The 20169-nt window shown below is 30.9% G+C and overlaps 6 protein-coding genes across 8 annotated transcripts; 3 read left to right on the plus strand and 3 right to left on the minus strand.

Moving 5' to 3' along the window:
- Positions 1 to 196: 196 nt before the first annotated feature.
- On the minus strand, positions 197 to 2594 carry LOC122572956 (elongation factor 1-gamma). Its single transcript, XM_043738727.1, has 8 exons — positions 2468 to 2594; positions 2192 to 2341; positions 1860 to 1923; positions 1644 to 1786; positions 1126 to 1428; positions 744 to 1049; positions 504 to 656; positions 197 to 424 (listed from the first exon to the last, which is right to left on the minus strand). Exons 1-8 carry the CDS (start codon positions 2477 to 2479, stop codon positions 269 to 271), a joined length of 1287 nt encoding a protein of 428 aa, XP_043594662.1. The 5' UTR covers positions 2480 to 2594; the 3' UTR covers positions 197 to 268.
- A 109-nt stretch (positions 2595 to 2703) lies between these two features.
- LOC122572957 (26S proteasome non-ATPase regulatory subunit 8) lies at positions 2704 to 4223 on the plus strand. Its single transcript, XM_043738729.1, has 4 exons — positions 2704 to 2734; positions 3089 to 3207; positions 3389 to 3461; positions 3545 to 4223. Exons 1-4 carry the CDS (start codon positions 2719 to 2721, stop codon positions 4162 to 4164), a joined length of 828 nt encoding a protein of 275 aa, XP_043594664.1. The 5' UTR covers positions 2704 to 2718; the 3' UTR covers positions 4165 to 4223.
- Positions 4224 to 4482: 259 nt separating this feature from the next.
- On the plus strand, positions 4483 to 6159 carry LOC122572961 (actin-related protein 10). The gene is made up of 5 exons (XM_043738735.1): positions 4483 to 4682; positions 4755 to 4907; positions 4997 to 5281; positions 5354 to 5633; positions 5714 to 6159. Exons 1-5 carry the CDS (start codon positions 4603 to 4605, stop codon positions 6047 to 6049), a joined length of 1134 nt encoding a protein of 377 aa, XP_043594670.1. The 5' UTR covers positions 4483 to 4602; the 3' UTR covers positions 6050 to 6159.
- A 76-nt stretch (positions 6160 to 6235) lies between these two features.
- LOC122572962 (eukaryotic translation initiation factor 3 subunit F) lies at positions 6236 to 7963 on the minus strand. Its single transcript, XM_043738736.1, has 6 exons — positions 7822 to 7963; positions 7402 to 7669; positions 7108 to 7277; positions 6854 to 7036; positions 6550 to 6771; positions 6236 to 6479 (listed from the first exon to the last, which is right to left on the minus strand). Exons 2-6 carry the CDS (start codon positions 7508 to 7510, stop codon positions 6306 to 6308), a joined length of 858 nt encoding a protein of 285 aa, XP_043594671.1. The 5' UTR covers positions 7511 to 7669; positions 7822 to 7963; the 3' UTR covers positions 6236 to 6305.
- A 68-nt stretch (positions 7964 to 8031) lies between these two features.
- On the plus strand, positions 8032 to 14394 carry LOC122572960 (DENN domain-containing protein 1B). Of its 3 annotated transcripts, XM_043738734.1 has the most exons (15): positions 8143 to 8174; positions 8435 to 8590; positions 8670 to 8807; positions 8915 to 9050; positions 9129 to 9182; positions 9808 to 10065; positions 10146 to 10247; positions 10347 to 10574; positions 10657 to 10833; positions 10944 to 10976; positions 11251 to 11305; positions 11376 to 11559; positions 11650 to 11782; positions 12356 to 13009; positions 13238 to 14394. In XM_043738734.1, the coding sequence occupies exons 1-15, from the start codon at positions 8158 to 8160 to the stop codon at positions 13640 to 13642; spliced, it is 2730 nt and encodes a 909-aa protein (XP_043594669.1). In that variant the 5' UTR covers positions 8143 to 8157; the 3' UTR covers positions 13643 to 14394. The 3 variants fall into 3 exon arrangements, with proteins under 3 accessions (XP_043594667.1, XP_043594668.1, XP_043594669.1); XM_043738732.1 differs by lacking the exon at positions 12356 to 13009 and having other exon boundaries at positions 8032 to 8174; XM_043738733.1 differs by lacking the exons at positions 10944 to 10976; positions 12356 to 13009 and having other exon boundaries at positions 8032 to 8174.
- Positions 14395 to 14564: 170 nt separating this feature from the next.
- LOC122572959 (valine--tRNA ligase) lies at positions 14565 to 20027 on the minus strand. The gene is made up of 18 exons (XM_043738731.1): positions 19381 to 20027; positions 19049 to 19222; positions 18841 to 18968; positions 18523 to 18687; positions 18256 to 18457; positions 17887 to 18175; positions 17695 to 17819; positions 17473 to 17618; positions 17192 to 17396; positions 16962 to 17132; positions 16751 to 16872; positions 16574 to 16682; positions 16221 to 16499; positions 15819 to 16151; positions 15592 to 15744; positions 15299 to 15502; positions 14945 to 15220; positions 14565 to 14853 (listed from the first exon to the last, which is right to left on the minus strand). Exons 1-18 carry the CDS (start codon positions 19546 to 19548, stop codon positions 14638 to 14640), a joined length of 3465 nt encoding a protein of 1154 aa, XP_043594666.1. The 5' UTR covers positions 19549 to 20027; the 3' UTR covers positions 14565 to 14637.
- Positions 20028 to 20169: the final 142 nt, after the last annotated feature.

The raw sequence follows: 20169 nt of genomic DNA on the forward strand, positions 1-20169 counted from the left end.
AAATCCAAATACTGAAAAAAGTGCGTTAAAATTAATTTTAGAATGATATTTCAATATAAACGCGATATAAACTTAAAAGGTAAAAGCATCAAATTGTTAGAATAGTGACCTATGGAAAGGAACATTCTTTTTTTTTCTGTAAATCACCTTATTTCAATACAGGATTCTAAGGGTTTGCATGTAAACTTTGATAATATTTTATCAGATTTTTTACGTTTATTTCATGCGAACAAAGTGTTCTGTTTAATAATAAGCATATGGCAAATTTTTACTTGAAAATTTTTCCCTGAATAAATTTACGTCCCTCCTTATCAGTACCGGTCCAGACGAAGTACTGTTTAACCAGTTGTTTTGTTTCTTCTTTAGTTACATCTAATTTAGTCCAAGTGTATGATTCGTAATCTACCTGCCAGTCTGGACACAACTGTTTTAAAAAATGTGATTGTTATTTGAAATTGCAGAATTACAAAAATATAATAAACGTTACAAAGAAAAGCACCAACCGTGAAAGCAAGATCGTGTCCGCGCCAAATCCAAATACCACTAATGCTACTGTCATTTTCCATACCGAAGAGACAGACGCTCGCAAATGCGGCTTTTCGCATTTTGTCTAATCGTTGGAACATTCCACTTATGAGATTGCAAGACATGAAAACCTGTAAAAAAATAAATAAAAAATATATCGAAATACAGAGATATAATAAAAATATGGTGCTGTTCTTATCTAAACATTCCTGTTTTACCTTTGTTAGTTCATTGTTATATTTGTATTCGCCAAGCCAAATACTATAATGTTCCGAATCGAACTTTTGCCAAAAGTAAAGTACAGACTCTAGTTCGTCTTCGTTACTATAGAATCTTTTAAAATCATCAAGATCAAAAGTGCCTTTAGGTAATGCATCAAAAGGATTTCGGGTTACAGGTTCAGCGGCTAAAGCAGCATCTGCCGGATCCAGTTCTTCAACGGCTTCCTTCTTAGACTCTTTTGTTTCTTTTGATTCTTTTTTTTCCTTTTCCTTTTCCTTCTCCTTTTTCTCTTTCTTTGAAGACTATAAACATTATAATTTGTTATTATAATATTACACATAGGCATTTTTATGAAATAATAAAAGAAATAATACAAACTTTTCCTTGAGTTTCTGCAAATTTCTTTGGATCATACTCAAGAGTTTTCTCAGCCAATTTAAAGAGACCAATTACAGCTATTGACTCAGGCTGATGTATGACAGTTTGGAACCATCGATTCACATTCTGGTACGGTTTACGTAGATTTGGGTCCAGAATATACTGGTATAAATGAAGTAACGTCATAGCTACACTAATATCTGCTAATGTCAATTGTTCTCCAACTAAATAAGTACGTGTAAGTAAATGAGAATTAAGGGCAGTCAGTGCTTTCTTTACATCATCCTTAGCATGTTCTACATTCTGCAATTTTTATCATAAAATCACTTACTTTCAATTGTAAAAGCTATAAAGAAGAACTTAAATTTGTATGCATATTGTTTGATACATATGTAAGAATCATATGCATTTAATAATATGCTAATACTTATATATCTCCTTGAGTTACAAAAATAATTAGAACATTCAATTATTTTTGCCTTTAATGGAGAATTTATGAAAAATTAATTTATTCATACCTGTTTATGATACGGCATAATCCCAAGCAATGGGAACACCCATGCACAACTAGCAGGAAGGATTTCAGAATCTGCAAATCCAAACCATTGGATGATTTCTGCACGTTCAAGATCAGTTTTGCCTCTTAACTGGTCATTAGCCACTGTGAGAAATAAAAATTCTTATTATATACCAAATAACATCACTTATACAAATGTCATATTATATGAGCTTACCATAGTAAGCAATTGCATTGCTTTCTGTGATACATTTTCCATCACATGTTTCAAATGCTGGAACCTAAGATAAAAAATAATATGTATCGTTAAACCTCTGATAAATAACTGGAAAATAAAAACCAACAAAATAACACAATTATTTGAATAAGATAGAAATAAATCAAATGACAAAGGATTCAAAAATTAATGTTCTAATAATAATTTCTTACACAATCTAATATAAAAAATTCATCTGTTAATGTTTCTATAGAAAACATACCAGCTGGTTTATCAAGAAAAACGTAACATAAATAAAGGATGAAAATATGTAAAATTAAAGGTAGCCCTACCTTGCCCAGCGGGAACTTCTTTAAAAATGCTTCTGTTTTATTTGTTTCGCCGAAAATGAAATCATATGCGATATTGACTTGAGCACCGGAATATTGAGCTGCGATGAGCACCTTGTAAGCTCTGAAGTTTTCCGGATACGTGTAAAGTGTCTGAAATAAATCGAGACTCCATTAGTTGATTACCACGTTAAGTTCCATTTCTGCCGAGACTCATGTTTCTATTTGTTCATTATAATGACGATGTTTAGTAGTTCAAATTGCATGAGACAAACTTACTCCAGACGCCATTATATCCAGTTACGGGAAGAGGAAGTTGAAGGCCGGTAAAGATCGTTTCTCTCAAGTACATCAAGTCCCTGCAATAGATATTGACCTTAAGACGTAGCCACAATGCGCGCATTTTTCTACTTTCATGAAATATTTTGGAAATTGTTAATTAACTCGAAACATCGGAATTAGGATAAGAGAAATATTTCTGGTTCAATTTCATATTTAATATAAATTTCTTTTATCTTGATACTAATTTAATGTTAATTATAAACTGTATGTTTCTATTAGTGATAATTAATTAAATACATTATTCCTATTATCTAAAAGTTTATACTTTGCATCTATTATGAAACAGTTGAACATTTTTTTTTATAAATAATTTGCTCATCAAGAATTTTTCCAAATGTTTACATATTGACTTTTAAACTTTTAAATTAATATTAACTCCTTAAATATATAAGATAGCAATAAATTATACTTAAAGTTCAATTTATATGATCGAATTTTTGTTACATATATTCTGTCCATAAAATTAATAAATAATTTGAATTTTTTTTCTTGCATCTTGAATCTTTGTTTTTTTTTAGTGGTGAGTATCTATATAGAATTTATACTGTATGATTGCAGTGTGTCCAAAAATGGCAGCGTTGAAGGATGTTGTTCCTGTATATAAAAATTTGAAAGAAGAATGGGCGGCGACTCCGTGTAATTTGAAGAAATGTGGTGAATTACTTAATCAATTAAAGGTGATCTATATAAAATACATAAAGTTATTTGAAAGTATTTTTAACATTTTCAATGTGTAAGCGACATCAATATAACCTTGCTTATGCTGTCAAAAGTGTATTGTCATCGTATTTTTACTTCGTAATACATTTTAATTATTCTAATAGTACATTTTAATTATTAAACAATTAATTTCTATAGGTTGGTCTTACACATTTGATGTTTCTTCCAACATCTAATAACACAGCTAGTCAAAATGAATTACTTATAGCTCGTAAGTATTAATATACATACAATTTTGAAAGGAAATATTTATTAAAGTTTTGTCATTATTATTATACTTAATTATGATTACAGGTGATATTTTAGAAATTGGTGCACAATGGAGTATAGTAACTGAAGATATACCTTCTTTTGAACGTTATATGGCACAATTAAAGTGTTACTATTTTGATTACAAATCAGGATTAATGGAGTCTGCATATAAATACCATCTTCTTGGTTTAAATCTCTTATTCTTACTGTCTCAGAACCGCGTGGCCGAATTTCACACAGAATTAGAACTGTTGCCTTCCGATCAAATACAATCTAATGTTTATATCAGACATCCTTTGAGTTTAGAACAATATTTAATGGAAGGTTCATATAACAAGATATTCTTAGCAAAAGGCAATGTACCCGCAGCATCTTACAATTTTTTCATAGATATTTTATTAAACACTGTTCGGGATGAAATAGGAGCGTGTATGGAAAGTGCATATGATAAGATCTCTATACAAGATGCCTCCAGGATGTTGAACTTGAATTCTGAGACAGATATGAAAGCATTCGCGGCAAAAAAGAACTGGAATTTAGCGAAAGATGATTACTTTTACTTTAGTACAACTAGTGAAAAGAAAACTGAAGAACCAATTCCCAGTGCAGATTTGGCTACATTAGCAATTGACTATGCAAGAGAACTTGAAATGATTGTTTAAATATATGAATTTTTCTGTATTTTATAAATAAATAAAGTTTGTCATATAATTATTACAAATTAATGGTTTATTATTACAAATAATGAAGGATAATAATAAATATACAAATACATAGATAATCATAATTTTAAGTACATAAAAACAAAAAAGATCCAAAGGTAGGAAACTTTTTTTTATGTTTTGAATAATAAATCACATGTCCTCCTGATCAAACTTCAAATATAAAGGGAAGTTTACAATCACTTGTAATTTTTATGTTTTTTTCTAACATTAAATACAAATAAAGACAGAAACATCTGTCAATCTAAACATTTAAAGGTTTTCCCAATTGATTTATATTTATATAATACTCGTACTATTTTAATGTTAGATTAATGCCCTTTTAGGTTATGTTACAATAGTATAACGGGATATAACAGAAAGAAACAATCTGTCAAAATGCTTCGTAGTTATGAAGGCCTCCGATTTCTTTCGGACAAGCAAATGGTGATATTCGATATTGGTAGCGCATACACAAAGTACGTGCATTTATTTCTACGCAAAAAGAATTCTAATATGTTAGTATTTACTAATACATAATTTGGAAATAGATTTGGTTACGCGGGCGAACCTACTCCACGCGGTATAATAAGAACGGAAATTAAGTGTCCAGAAACTAGAGAACTCCGCAGAATTTACGATTACAAAGATACGGAGGATTTGTATCAATTACTCGTCGAATTCCTTCATGCCTTATTCTTCAGGTACGGATTGTACATTTGACACGTCATTTTTGTTTTATCATATTTATTTTAATGTCTAATGCGCATTAGTATTATATCTTTTGACACAGGCACGTCGTAATAAGTCCAAAGGATGCAAGGATTGTAATTTTGGAATCCTTATTAGCTCCAACACAATTTAGGGACACATTGGTTAAAGTATTATTTAGGCACTTTGAAATCGGATCATTGATGTTATTACCTACTCATTTAGCAACTATCAGCACCCTGGGTATCAATTCAGCTTTAGTTTTGGACGTTGGATATAAGGAAGCTACATTAATTCCTATTTATGAGGGTGAACCAGTTCTAAAGGCATGGCAGGCTCTTCCTTTGGGTGGTCAAGTTGTACACGAGTCAGTTAAATATTTAATAATTAATATTGTATTAATGTGACTTATTTGATAACATTCATATTTTTGGAGCAGGTATTTGATGAAATTTCTAAGGGAGATATATCCTACTGTAAATATCACAGAGAAGCATGTAGAAGATATAAAAGTAAGAACGTGTTTTGTAACTACTATGGAAAGATCATCTAAATTAGGAACAGCACATGCTCCTAAGCCTCCTCCAGCAGTTAAATACCCTGGTATTAAAAGTATTAATATACCTGGTGAAGTTAGAGAAAAAGCATTTGAAGTACTATGGGAAAGGGATAATGATAATCTCAGTATACCTACAATGATTCTAGATGCTATTATTCAGGTATAACTTTAACATATACAAATATTAAAATTTTTTATTTTCTTCAATCTGGGTTTAAGGAAATACATTTTTTATTATAGTGTCCAATAGACATTAGACGAACTTTAGCAGAAAACATACTTTTAATTGGTGGCACAACAATGGCAAAAGGCTTTGCAAGTCGTCTTAAATCCGAGCTTTTAACTCTCGTAAAAAGTAATCTTTATTCAGAAAAGTTAAAAATTCAAACATTTATGTTTCATACTGCGCCCAGTAAACCAAATTACACAGCATGGCTAGGCGGTGCTATATGTGGAACCGTAGATTTGCCACTGAGATGTCTGACAAAAGAGAATTATTTGAAATCTGATAGAGTTCCAGATTGGGTCAGTTTGATAGATAATCAGAGAGACGAATCATCCGTCTGCGAAACCTAATACATTGCCTAAATCAATAAAGTGATATCTTTTTTGTAACAAAAGGAGCATATTTTAATGATTGTATTTATATATGTATATAAAATATAAACAACTTTATTTATTCCTTATTTCTTACTTATCATATTAATATCTATCAAATCTACAAACATCATTGTAATTAACGATAAAATAAAACGATAAAAATTTGAAAATTTAAAATGTATTTTATTCATACAAATTGCGTTACAGAATTTTTGGAATTATGTTGCAGAATTTATAGAGTTGTGAGCAATGTAAGTTTCTCGTTAAGCTGAAGTTGCGTTTTTATCAATTGTGAGAGTGCAACGACCATCAATAAATCTTTCACATTGCTGTTAAACATCTCGTCAAATTGATCGCTCGACATTTTAGGCACTGAATGTACCATATCAAGAAGAGCACGACCAACCTAAAAAACATAATAATTTATAACAGTTATATGAAAAGAATACTTCAATAATTTATGTTCAATTATGTACTTGGTTGTCTGGTGGTTGCTTTCCAGTTAACACATCATCAACATATGCAAGTACTTGTTCCAACATGGATGAAAGTTTAGCACTAGCTTCTGCTATTTGAGAGAGATCCATCATTGGTTCTATGCCTCCTCCTGTTTTTACACCAGTTATTTGTGCATGTGCTGGTAATTGAGTTTTAGAACAGAGCTGTAGCCCAACAATTTCTGGCTCATAACACGTAATCTGTAAAAATAAATATAGTCAATGGTTAAAAATCATATAATACTTGTTTTGTGTTATCCATATTATATAAAATATAACATACTTGTACTTTAACTGGTGTGAACATAGAACCTTGTTTTCCATTAGGTACTCCTAATGGAACACAGACATAAGCTTTGATTCCCATTCTAGTAGTGTTTGCTAATGTTGTGTCTACAGTTAAATGAACGGGATTATTGCATTCACGAACATAGTATTCGTGGATAACAGAAGAATGAGTAGTAACCTGTAAAAATTGTTTCAATAAAGTATTATCGTTTTTATTGAAGAATACATATTATTTTTAGTGAAAATTACCTCGTTTCCAGTTGCCCACCATCCGACAATATTTTCCTGAGCATTAACCCTATGATTCAATTCGTACAGATCGATTCCATATGTTAAATCAGCTTCAACTTGACTTTCAGATTCTTTGTGTGGTACACAAAAACAGTTTGTAACTTCAACCATACCTTTCTCCGCGGTACCTACGCATATTAATTTATAAAAAACATTTTTTGTAAAACCTAGACACTGTCAGATCTCGCAACCTTATAACCTTACATCATAACCAGGATTTTACATTTATATAAATACAAAATGAAAAATTACCTAACAGTGTACCGATAACACGGTGGGATTCCGCTTTTCGACGTTCATAAGCATCAACAATTTGAAATAAAACAACAGGATGAACTTTCACAGTCAGGTTAAGCGCCATGTTTCGCACTTCTATACACCTGTACCAGTACTATATATCACATCTGACAAAAAAGCTTGGCCACGTTATTTTTTCTAGCTTAAAATAACATTAATATAGAGAGGAATATGCAATTGTTAATTCTTTATCCAATCACATAATCATTAAACTACTATCTCACTAAAAAAGAAAGAAAAGAATGAAATGTAAAATTTTATACTTATTTTTATTTAAAATAGAGGGTGTTTTTTATTTCAATATTGTATAAATTATAAAAATTTTAGTTGAACTGATATGTGGTACGTTGACGTCGTAAAAAAGAACATACTTACTTCTAAATCAACATGCAGCACTCTCATGACAATTATGGAAATTGTATATTTAATCTGGTAGGCGTGATTTCGATGCAAGATGCTCTTACTAGTCAAAGATAATAGGTGGTACAGTACTTGGTGGTACGATTAGAACTCATTTAGTGTTAGTGAAGAGAAAAGAAAAGGAGAAGAAAAGTACACTGTATATTTAGAAAAATAGAACGCAACGTGATCGCGAGTCGTGCAATACCATTAAAATTTACGTAAATGGAATGCGTTGCTGTCATGTAGTACGTACAATGACGTATAGACGTCAAGAGAATACAAAGTACTTATTTTTTTTTCACTGTTATCATGGGTTCCAGATTGAGGTAAGTACATTCTTTATTTTTAACTATTCCCAAAAGACATCGTTTTAGACGGATGTTTTAAACGTTCAATTTTTCTTCTTGATAGTTTTATTATACCATTGAGCTGCTCCTTCAATAATGATACATAAAATAAGTGAAAGTACCTCCTGTTTGAAATACATTACCCAAATGTGTTTCTCAATCAATGTTCTATGTATCACAATCAACAGATTGAGTTTATGCACAGAATTGTAATTACAACAATATATTGATATTTTTAGGGACAATGTGCAACATCTTTTTGAATGTTTCTGCGAGGTAGCTGCACCATTGGGAGAAAAACCACCTTGGATACTGCAAAAGTATCCAACTACTTTTTTAGATGAGGAGATACTTAAATCTGTCCCTAAATTTGCCTATCCATGTGAGATTGAAAAGTAAGTTTTTAAAGCTGTTTAAAGTAAATATATGTTGTCAGTATAATGTAATATTATAATATTTGCATTTTATTTCCAGTTTGATGGTGCAACATTTTTCATTTGTACTCACTAGTATAGATTCAAAATGGACATTTGGATTTTGCAGACACGATCCTAAGACAGATACAGCATTAGTAATTTTAAGTGTCCTACCATGGCATGAAATATTTTACAAGTTAGTATTCTAACTACTTATAGCTTATGATATGATAAATATTTATGTAACATATAATAAATATATATAATATGTAATTAAATATGTAATTTATTGTTTGTGAGCAGGCTTTTAAATAATATTGCAACTTTAATGAGCAATGGCACTGGAGAAGATCTTTGGAAATTTCTTGAAACTGTATATAAAAGTCCAGTACCCATTCCTGGTAGTTCTATCTCTATTCCTGTACCAAATTCTAAAGTGGTAAATTATTTAATAGATTTATATCTGAGATATATTATTATATATTGCATACTATCCATTTTTATTAATAATTTTTAGAATTTCGTTTGTCAAAGTCCAAAACAATTTCAATTACCAAGTATACCTGAGAATGTAAGTAAGAGAAGTTAGATTTAATGTTTTGGGGGAATTATTTAACCAGTTAACTGCATTCGACGTGTATACCCTTCATCCCAAAAGCCTTCTTATAAATTGAGTTGATTATTTTCTCCAATGCATCAGCCATTTCCCAAATTGTTTTGTGTACTTCACTGCATATATTAGCTATTCCTCAAATTGTTTTTACTCCGTAAAATACTGTACTTATACTCCGTAAGGAGTCACGTTACTGGTGCTAGACCTATGAAGTGCCACTTTGTGTGGTACCTTGCTTTGAAAAATACCACACTGAAACCGATTGAATTTCATAAATTTTTTCCTTAATTTTTGTTGTTTATGAATTTTATTATTTTTTGGCAATTTTTAAGTTTTTAATAACAATACCTTTTTTAACAATGAATTGTTAATTTTTCATCGAGTAAAAATGTAGTCCTTTCTCGTTTTGCTTTACTTTTTTCGTAAAATTTATAATGGCAGCATTTGTCCTGCGTTCAACGTGTATATTCGTGTGATACTCGCTTGATTTTAATTACGCACTCTGTAAGAGATTTTTAAAACTAAACTCTGCAGTTAACTGGTTAAATTGAGAACTGCATATATGACAACTTCTTGATTTTAGAGAAACTTGACCGAATATTATAGTGCTGTCGATGCCCACAATATGATGATTATATTTGCTTCCATGTTATACGAGCGTCGAATTATTTTCACTTCAAAACGTCTTTCAAGATTAAGCGCTTGCGTTCAAGCATGTAACGCCTTAATTTATCCTATGATTTGGCAACATATATATATTCCAGTTTTACCATTGTCTTTAATTGATTATTTATTGGCGCCGATGCCATTTTTGATCGGCGTACCCACCCCAACGCTTCAGGTATTTGCATAATCTCTATTAATTATAAAAATAAATAATTTACATCTTTATTCTTCAATATTTTTCATGATATTCTTTAGAGAGTACGTAAAAGTGATCTAGGAGAAGTAGTTATATTGGACGCCGACATTAACACCGTAGAGTCCCCGTTTCAAGATTTGGAATCTTTGCCTCAGGATGTAGTTCGTATAAAAATATGACTTTACTCGTGGAATAAGAAAGTTATTCTTAAGAATCGAAACACATCTTAAATAATAAAATAAAGAGTTTCTTTGTCCCAGGTGACAAATTTGAAAAAGGCATTACGTAATAGATCCGCCCTACTCGGAGACGGTGTGTCAAGGGCATTTTTACGAGCATTGGTACAATTAACAGCTGGCTATAGGGACGCATTAACGTTAGAGCAAGGGCAGAGTATTACGTTCAATCAGAATGCATTTGTGGAGAGCAGACCATCGTCGATGCAACCTTTTTTAAGAAAAATGTTGGAACTACAAATATTTCAACAAGTATAGATGGATATTTTTTTTCTTTGATTATCAAAAAGATTTTGAATGAAACATATAAATTTAGTAATGATAATAATTTTAGTTTATAGAAGAAAGACTGAATATGCTTAATTCGGGACTTGGCTTTTCTGATGAATTTGAAATGGAGGCCTGCAGCTATTCTGCTAAATCTGGTAGCAAATTTATGCAGCAATATCGAGAATGGACTTACGCTATGCGAAAGGAAAGTTCTGCATTTTTCCGCAGTGTGAAAGACAAGGTGTGTTACTTTCATTCATTTTTCTTTTAAGACATTGCGGAGATCAGCTATCAAATTAAAATACGTGAAATCAAATCATATTTTGTGTTCTTGATTGCCTTCAATTCCAGGCCAATCCAGCTGTAAAATATGCAGTTAAATCAGTAAGTTTAGTGTAAAAATTAAATTAGTTTCTTTGATTATGTGTTCTTTCATTAATTATACTAATCATTTCTTTCACTATGTGTGTGTGTGTGTGCGCGCGCGCGCGTCTTTGTGTGTGTGTATAAAAATAACTGCTAACAAAAGCGGTGCAATAAAAATAATCACAATGGCTCTAATATTATACTATTTATCAACTAAATTAATTTCTATAAAAGTTCTATTAAGTTTTCTTTACCTTTTTGCGGTTACTATTAACAGAAATTATATTTGCAGGTAAAAGACAAAGGGAAGGATATGAAAACAGCATATAAAGGATTAAAGTGGAAAGGTATGACAAAATTTTACAAACTTCCTTACTTACTAGGTGATATATCAATCAATTCTATACACATTCTCAGGACGATCAAATAGAAACGATGCTAGTATGAGATTCCATCAACCAAGATCAGCGCCTAGTTCACCTACGTCGGATAGAAGGCCTATCGATTTTACATCTCCACCAAAATCACCAAATGGTTTTACAGCTACTACTAGTTATAGAAAAGATCTTCGAATACGTAACAGTAATTTCGCCGATCCAAGGTTTATTTCTATAGTTTCATGTGTTTCTGCTTTGTAATATCAATATTTATTATTTATTGCAAAACCCAATATGCATTGTTTAAATTACAGTAGGAAACAGTATTCGCCACTAAGTCCTAGTTCTCCAGAAGAATCCGATTTTCCACCAGAGAGAGTGAATATTGATCTGATGCAAGAACTCCGTCATGTGATATTTCCCAATACACCTCCCGTTGATAGAACGGTGAGTATATGTTTAGTTTCCATTAGCTATTTATAAATGTGTAGAAATTTCTAATAAGCAGTTTGCGAATATTTCAATGATCAAGGTAACACTAGTTCATATAAAACATTTAACTTCAGTGGTGTAAAAATGTTCTTGTGTGTAATTTTAATGTATCGCAAAACGTTGCTTACTGTAATGTATATCTGTATGCGATCAATGTCAATAGTATGATAATGATTGTGATTCATTATCATCCTTGATAGAATTAATTAGGGTGATAATAATAATTTACATGTAATTACATATTCATATGTAAATCATGCATGTATGATTTCTAGATATCTTAATATGTATTATATAAAATAATACAACATGTAGATTTCTATTATATTAAAATGTTATGAGAAAAATTATTATTTAGCATAATCAAAAAAGAAATAGTTTTGAAGTATTATCTAAGTGTGCATGTGAAATAAAGAATGTATGGCAATATCAAATAGCATATATGTACTATTCATATATATAGAGAATCGTATTAAACACTTTTTTATTCATTCTTTTTAATAAGAATGTTTCATGCATCACTTTCAGTTGAAACCAGTGCGCAGTTTAGACAGCTTGAGACCTGCATGGAGTGGGCATATACGGCACGGCCCTCCACCTAGTACAATTGTCATAAACCAAACTGTTACTCCTTCCACAAAAACTACATCCTGTACTCCACATTCCACCACTTTGATTAGTCCAGTTGATCAATCAAATATTTTGCTAAATACCAATGATATGTCAAATTCTCAAATTAGTGCAAATAATAGCACGTTTCCATTTGATGCTATAGGATCGAAACCGAATAAAACGCGAGAAGAAACCGATAAATCATTATTACTTCCCGCTTTACAGAGATGTAATGATAATGTTCAAACGAGTAACATTTCACATAAGATTCATACAACTGAATTTATGAAATATAATACTTCATTATATTCTCGAAAAGCTGATATAGAACAATGTAAAAATGATTTTGAAAATTCGACAAAAAACTCTACGTTTTATACCGACAATATTTTTCCAAATCACGATTCTGATCTTTATCCGAAAGAAAATGATCCTTTTGATACTAGTAAAGTGTTTATGCCTTCCTATTTGCAACCACCCATCTTTCAAGCTACAAATGCATCGTTGTCTGTTAATTGTCACATTCCATCCCATGCATACAGTAGTACATCTTGTTCTGCATATTCAAAGGTAAACATCATCATTCATTATTTGTTTTGTGAATCTATAGTCACTTTTTCACAATCATTATACAGGCATTTTAACATATATTGTGCATTTATCGTTCCCTGTATGAAGAAATCCTCTGTTTTGCTAAAAAGGTGTAGCTTTTTTCTTTTATAATATATGCTATAATATTTCTCTAAGAATAAGCTGATATTTTTATTTTTAACAAAACATTTCTGTTATTGTTCATAGGAATCTCCTGAAGTGCCAGATTTGATTAGATTAGATTCGACAACGAGCAACGATGACTTCGACCCATTGCTTTCTAAATCATCAGAATTCGCGAGTTCTAAACAAATGACTCAATCATTGCATATACCTGAAATGGGCGAAGGTCTTAGCAACCCGTTGTATCCTTATTTCCAACCATTGCACAAAAGTAACGATAAGCCACAAAAATCTTCCGATAATACCGGCGATTTGGATCTGTTGCAAGCCTACGGTTTGGATTTTAATAAATTTAGTATAAGTAATGGTGATTCACCATCGAGAAATTCTACAATATGCAACTCATCCGAAAGCAGTATTAATATCGATAGTACGTTCAGCTTAGGGCCTGCCATTAAGTCACAAAATAATTGGACAAAATTTGAATAGGTAATAAATTCAATTACTATTCACATATCACAATTGTATATATAATGTTAATACTGTTTTCTTGTTTTGTTATTCATGTAAACATAAATATCATCGAACGCCTACAAGAACATAGTTGTGAATAGGAGTTTTACAGTAAAATGATAATAGAGTTCAATGAATTATAATTCTCTAGCCAGTAGGTAAAACGGAATACAATTTGGATTTGGCTTTGTAGCACAAATGTAATACTATATCCTTATACATTTTTTATATTGAAAAGTGACAGAATAAGATTTACAATATTCTCGAATTTGATTTTGCGCAATTTCTAAGTCATTAGTTTTCCAGATTTAATTGTAAATTTAGCTATGAAGTTTGTTTCAATCGATATGTTTAATTGAAATATGAAATGCAGCTACAACTTGAAGTATTATTTAATATTATTGAGATGAATTCTTACAATATTTATGTATATTAATGTTATAACAATTACGTTGTAAAATTATAGTAAGATGACAGATAATACTGATAGAGTAATGCATATAATTCATATCATTTCATTAAACTTTTCTTTAGCTTAATCGTTTTCATAAATTAGTTGCATTTGTTCATGACTGATAATTATAAATCTACTAAGAATAATCGATCGGAACAAATTAAGTACCTTTATTGAAATTAATAGCTCACCCTTGTTAGATTTTAAATATACTAAATTTCATAGTTATTGCATTTATTGGCAATGCTTTATAATAAATCAATATGAAAAGCAATTTCTTTTGTAATGCTAGAATTATTCACGCTTCCTACATCGCTAATTTTATTTTATAAAATACTAATTTAAAAAGTTGCTAATTGATCTTCTAAATAAGTCTATCTTTTTGCTCTCTAGATGCTACTTTAATTTATAAAAGTATTTATCGATAAATAAAAATAACAGACGTTTGATAAAATATAATTTAATAAATAAGAAAGTAATGTGATAATGAAATTATGACACCTAAATAATTTAAGTGTTACATTGCACGTAGCGCTAATAACGCGTCAGTGATTCGTTGCAATTCTCCTTCATTATTTTTCAGCTTTTCTTTGTTATTATTTTGTATATCGAATGGTACTTTAATGTTATAATCAGGAACTTCCATAGCTTGTTTGGTTTTACGAATAGTATCTATTAATTGCTCCTCCTTCTTGCTAAGTTTCTCTAGTTCTTTCTTTGGATCAATTAAACCCTTGAACACGTACAAATTTTATAATTACACCCAACTACTATATATTAACATTAGCCTTTTAATTTATCTTAGTAATAATAATTATTTTTACCTTCAATAGCAGATGTACTTGAACTTTATCTGTGACAGTAATGATAGCACATCCTGTTGGTGGTTCCTCCAAATTGAGTTTAGAATAAGCAAGGGTTTCTATCAATAATCTATATTCCAGAAGCTTTTCTTTCAAATTATTACTACTACATACAAGAAATGCTTCAGTCTTTATTTTGTTCGGTAAGTTATACGTTGCACGCGCTGATCGAATATTCTTTATTACTTTGTTGGCAAAATCAACGTCTTTCTCTATTTCTTCGTTTCTCCAATCACACTATAAATCGATCATACAATCATATACTTTTATATATACAAAAAATTATGACAAATGAAACGAAAAATATGCTAATACCTCTGATACTTCTGGATATGGGCTAACGCAAATACTGGGATAAAGCTGCTTCTTGCGAGGTAAACGTTGATAAAGTTCTTCCGTTATAAATGGCATGAAGGGACTTAACAACCTCAATCCTACATCTAGTGTCTTAAATAAGACTCTTCTTGCTGCATACTGTCTCTTGTTATTATTACCTTGAAAGACTGGTTTCAAATACTCCTAAATAGTAATACATACTAATAATATAATAATTTACTGTATAAGAAAATTATGAATTAAGAAACTTAAATATATAATTATATACAAACCAAGTAAACATCACATAAATCATATAACCAAAGATTATAGCAGGCAGTAGTGGCAGTTGGAAAATCATATTGTGCCATTGCTTCGTCACAGATTTTTACTGCACAACTTACACGAGAGAGCATCCAAGAGTCTATATTTGTTTCACAATGTAGCTAATGATATAAAAATCGATATTTTTATCTAAGTGTATTGATTTTTTATACTGATTTATTGGAATATTATTTACCTGGTTCCTACTGTTATTGTGATCGTGTATTTTACAACCACACTGAGGTAATATTTTACCTTCTTCTACACGAAACATAGATCGTTCTTGTTCACTGTAAGATGCCACATGTTTATACCAACGATGTAAATGAGGATAGTTTCTTAAATCAGTACCCAATCTGGTAAAATATTGGTGAACTTTTGTGTCAATTTGTGAAGGGTTATATCCATCTAAATAAGGATAGTCTGCCAAGTAATTATTTAACGCATCTTGCACGCAGTTTTCTTTTAAAGTGTTTTGATACCAATCATTATCACCTATCATGTTATCATTGCGGACATCATTAATTGTCTACAATAAAGAAAATGGTAACAATTTTGAAAACCTTTTATGATTAAGAGTGTTAAAATTAAGTTTTACCGATTGAACGTCTTCATCATAATCGAAATTAGAGTCTAGGTACATAAGAGAGAATTTCGTCGCATTCCATATTTTATTACAGAAAAATCGATATCCTTGTACGCGAAGAATATCAAGATTAATATCGCGACCTTGCATGGTGTAAGCGCAAAGTGCAAACCTTAAAGCATCGGTCCCACACTCAGGAATTCCTTGTGGATAGTCACGTTTTTGTCCCTCTATAGCATATTTAAGTTCTTTTGGATCCAAATTTGAATCCATCAGTTGTTTATGAAGATTCTAAATGAAAGTAATATTTAGCTAACAAATAACCTCGCCAAAGTAAAAAAAGAAATGGTAGATAAAATGTATACCTCCAATGATATCCCATTAATCACATCCATAGGATCTATAACATTTCCCAACGATTTGCTCATTTTCCTTCCATGAGCATCTCGTACCATAGCATGCAAATATACTTCTCTGTAAAAGCATTCTTTTAGATGTATAATTATGAAAAATTAAATATAAGAATAAAAATATGTACGCACCTAAACGGTAATTTCCCTAATAACTTCTGACCCAAAAAGACCATCCTTGCCACCCAGAAAAATAAAATATCATGTCCAGTTTCTAGTAATGTACCAGGATAAAATGCTTCAAGTTCTTCTGTCTAAAGTATAATTATTTTATTTTGATATTAAACAATGAAATTAACTAGTATATAAGTAAGTTAAAGAAAGAAATCATTTGTACGTATACCTTATTTGGCCATCCAAATATCGAGAATGGAAAGAGACCTGAAGAGAACCATGTATCCAGCACGTCAGGATCTTGCTCAATAATAATATTATCTACATTTGTACCTAACTGCTTTGCAGCTTTTTCCTTAGCTTCATTTTCCGAATGTGCACTCACCCAATAATCATCTAACTAAGGAATATGAATTTGTATGATAAGTGCAAAGAAACTTAATTTGACATTTCAATTACCTTTATGTTTTCGGGTATATTAATTATTTTGACACAATAAGCAGGAATACGATGACCCCACCATAATTGACGAGATATACACCAATCTCTTATATTTTCCATCCAATGATACCAAATTTTCTTGTACTGATCAGGAATAATTTTTAGTTCACCGGATTTCACTGCGTCCATTGCTTTTGTGGCCATTTCACTACATTTTACGTACCTAATAATAAAAACGATAAATGTAATTTATTCTATTATGTGTTTTAATGATTATAAATGTGTAACTATTAAACTACCATTGAGGCTTCATCAAAGGTTCAACAACGTCTTTAGATCTACTACATATTGGCACTACCATAGGATTGTCCTTGATTTCAATGAACAAATTTCTTGCAGTTAATTCTTTTATTATAGCTGTTCTGGCATGGAATCGTTTCATTCCCTGAACAAAGAAAACATGTTAAAGATGCCAATTGATTTTTAAATCAAAAAATAAAACATGATGTATAATTTTATACTGTAAATTGTCCATAATCTCCAATAATATTTCCGTTATCGTCGAAGATAGTAATAAATGGTAAATTATATCTCTTCCCCACTTCATAATCATTAGGATCATGAGCTGGTGTAATCTTTACAGCACCTGTAAAAAAAGAATTTTAAATTAACATTGTTTTAATAAGATTTCTTATTAGATCAGTATTACTGACCTGTTCCAAATTCCATTTCAACAAATTCATCGGGTATAATTGGTAACTTTCTGTCACAAAATGGATGTTGTACATATTTTCCAATTAAATGAGCATATCTAGTATCTTTTGGATGAACAGCAACAGCTGTATCCCCAAGCATTGTTTCAATACGGGTGGTAGCTACTATTATTTTCTCTTCAGAACCTATCACTTTATAGGCGAATAATACTAAAACTCCAAATTCTATTTTTTCTTGATATCCAGGAATTGAAAGCAATGTCCGACCAGTTAATTCAAGTTTATCAACCTACATAAGGCAAATGTTAAATTCAGAAAGAAATAATCGTAAAGTTAATGGTCATTTGGTATTTGGTCAAAGATATTTACTTCTATATCGGATATAGCGCTTTTTAATGTGCATGACCAATTGACTAATCTATTGCTTCTATAAATTACACCTTCATCATGCAACCTTATAAATGCTTCTGTAACAGCATAACATAATTTCGGATCCATAGTAAAACAAACCCTGTCCCAATCAAATGATCCTCCCAATTTCTTCAACTGCAAGTAAATTCTGTTTCCTTTTCTAAAATGTATAATATATATAGATGTACCACATATTTACATTACACATAATCTATTTAAACATACTCTTCTTTCCATTTCCAAACTTTTTCTATGAAATTTTCTCTTCCTATATCATGACGTGTCTTTTTTTCCTCTCTCCAAAGTTTCTTTTCAACCACCACTTGAGTAGCAATACCTGCATGATCGCAACCTGGATTCCACAGTGTTGTACGTCCTTTCATACGATTCCTTGTAAATTAAAAAAATTTTTTGCACAAGATTATTATCTACAAATGATTAAATTACAATACTTGAGCAAAACAAGTTATATTGTTTTACATTTCTACATAATCAACTACATATTTCTATACAATATATACTACAGTTCAGGCATTATTTTACCATCTTGTAATAGCATCTTCTACAGCATTAGTTAAAGCATGTCCAAGATGAAGAAATCCAGTTACATTAGGAGGAGGTATCACCATGACAAACTTTCCTTTAGGATTTAATTGCAATATATTCTTTCTCTGCATATAAAAATTATAAAATGAGACAAAGAAAGCAAGCTTTAGCTAATTCTTTATTAAAATATGTTTCTGTTACATACACCATATTCTGGCTTAAAGAAACCTTCCTTTTCCCACCATGCATACCATGCAGCCTCAACATATTTTGGACTGTATGCATCAGGCATCGCACATGTAGTATCTTTCTTATCTCCCAAAGGTGTATTTACCATGTATATAGCTGATTCTTTGCATTCTTTTTTCTTTTCAATTTTCTGAAAAGTAAAAACATTTTGAAAATTAAAAACAGAAACAAAACTTTTTTGTTAACGAAAAGGTTACGAATTGCGTAACGGAAAAAAGAAGGCCATATGGATAATATGAAACTTAATAATTGAAAATAGATGAAGGTGAATGATTTTAATAATCTTACTTCGTTCTTTTCTTTTACTTTTGGAGCTTTGTCACTTTCTTTCTTTTCCTGTTTCTGTTTGAACTTGTCCAATTTTGCCTGTTTTTTCGCCTCCTTCTGTAATTGTTTCGCACTCTTCTGCGGGGTTTCAGTTTCCCCGTTTATTTCCTCAGTTTTCATATCAACCATCCTGCCAATTTTAATTTACGTTCTTTCTGAATATTCAATTACTGTAACATGAATCGACTGACGACACACTTTCAAAAACTATAACATCAACCACGCACTTTCTCCACACTACCTATCAACAGGAGACTGCAGCAAATTCATTGTTATAACCACATACCGCACGTACATACCCAACAAAGTACGTGTATTTATACATACTTATTCTGTTGCATTTCTTTCGATAAACACAAGGTGGCACGGAGATAAAAATTAAGTTGCAGTTCTAGATTATAATTTTATTCAAAGGAATAGAAATAAAAAACCTAAAATCCCTAGACGTATGGATAACGGAGCACGACCATATAAACAGGTCCCAACTCTTATATACTAAAACCAAAGTTGAAATTTCCTTTTCAGAGAAAACCGTCCGAAAATTGAGTCGTAAAAAATTAACATGGAAGACAACAAAGTTTTCGTTCTTGTGAGGTAGACAGGAAGTGTCTCTGTCTCTATCTGAGACATTCATAACTTGTCACGCATGTGTAGAACGAGAACCTTCTTGTCTTCAATATTGATTTTCACAACTCAATTTTCGAACGGTTTTCCCTAGGCTTTAATATATGAATGTCGAGATCTGTTTAT

The sequence above is a fragment of the Bombus pyrosoma genome, linkage group LG11, assembly GCF_014825855.1.
Source record: "Bombus pyrosoma isolate SC7728 linkage group LG11, ASM1482585v1, whole genome shotgun sequence".
In the NCBI taxonomy this organism is placed as follows: domain Eukaryota; kingdom Metazoa; phylum Arthropoda; class Insecta; order Hymenoptera; family Apidae; genus Bombus; species Bombus pyrosoma.

Bases quoted from the DNA above. Each gene is read 5' to 3' on its own strand.
- LOC122572956 (XM_043738727.1), bottom strand. The intron at 1,924-2,191 runs GTAGGGCTACCT...TTTTTATCTTAG, and splicing joins AGAAGTTCCCGCTGGGCAAG to GTTCCAGCATTTGAAACATG. The intron at 425-503 runs GTTGGTGCTTTT...TTTTTAAAACAG, and splicing joins GACACGATCTTGCTTTCACG to TTGTGTCCAGACTGGCAGGT.
- LOC122572957 (XM_043738729.1), top strand. The intron at 3,208-3,388 runs GTGATCTATATA...TAATTTCTATAG, and splicing joins AATTACTTAATCAATTAAAG to GTTGGTCTTACACATTTGAT. The intron at 3,462-3,544 runs GTAAGTATTAAT...TTATGATTACAG, and splicing joins AAATGAATTACTTATAGCTC to GTGATATTTTAGAAATTGGT.
- LOC122572961 (XM_043738735.1), top strand. From the start codon at position 4,603: ATGCTTCGTAGTTATGAAGGCCTCCGATTTCTTTCGGACAAGCAAATG. The intron at 4,908-4,996 runs GTACGGATTGTA...CTTTTGACACAG, and splicing joins CTTCATGCCTTATTCTTCAG to GCACGTCGTAATAAGTCCAA. The intron at 5,634-5,713 runs GTATAACTTTAA...TTTTTATTATAG, and splicing joins TTCTAGATGCTATTATTCAG to TGTCCAATAGACATTAGACG.
- LOC122572962 (XM_043738736.1), bottom strand. From the start codon at position 7,510: ATGGCGCTTAACCTGACTGTGAAAGTTCATCCTGTTGTTTTATTTCAA. The intron at 7,037-7,107 runs GTAATTTTCACT...CAATTTTTACAG, and splicing joins GGTGGGCAACTGGAAACGAG to GTTACTACTCATTCTTCTGT. The intron at 6,480-6,549 runs GTACATAATTGA...TATGTTTTTTAG, and splicing joins AGCAACCACCAGACAACCAA to GTTGGTCGTGCTCTTCTTGA.
- LOC122572960 (XM_043738734.1), top strand. The intron at 10,575-10,656 runs GTATAGATGGAT...TAATAATTTTAG, and splicing joins AACTACAAATATTTCAACAA to TTTATAGAAGAAAGACTGAA. The intron at 11,306-11,375 runs GTATGACAAAAT...ACACATTCTCAG, and splicing joins TAAAGGATTAAAGTGGAAAG to GACGATCAAATAGAAACGAT.
- LOC122572959 (XM_043738731.1), bottom strand. From the start codon at position 19,548: ATGGTTGATATGAAAACTGAGGAAATAAACGGGGAAACTGAAACCCCG. The intron at 18,969-19,048 runs GTATGTAACAGA...TTTTATATGCAG, and splicing joins TCTTTAAGCCAGAATATGGT to AGAAAGAATATATTGCAATT. The intron at 16,683-16,750 runs GTGCGTACATAT...ATGCTTTTACAG, and splicing joins TTAGGGAAATTACCGTTTAG to AGAAGTATATTTGCATGCTA.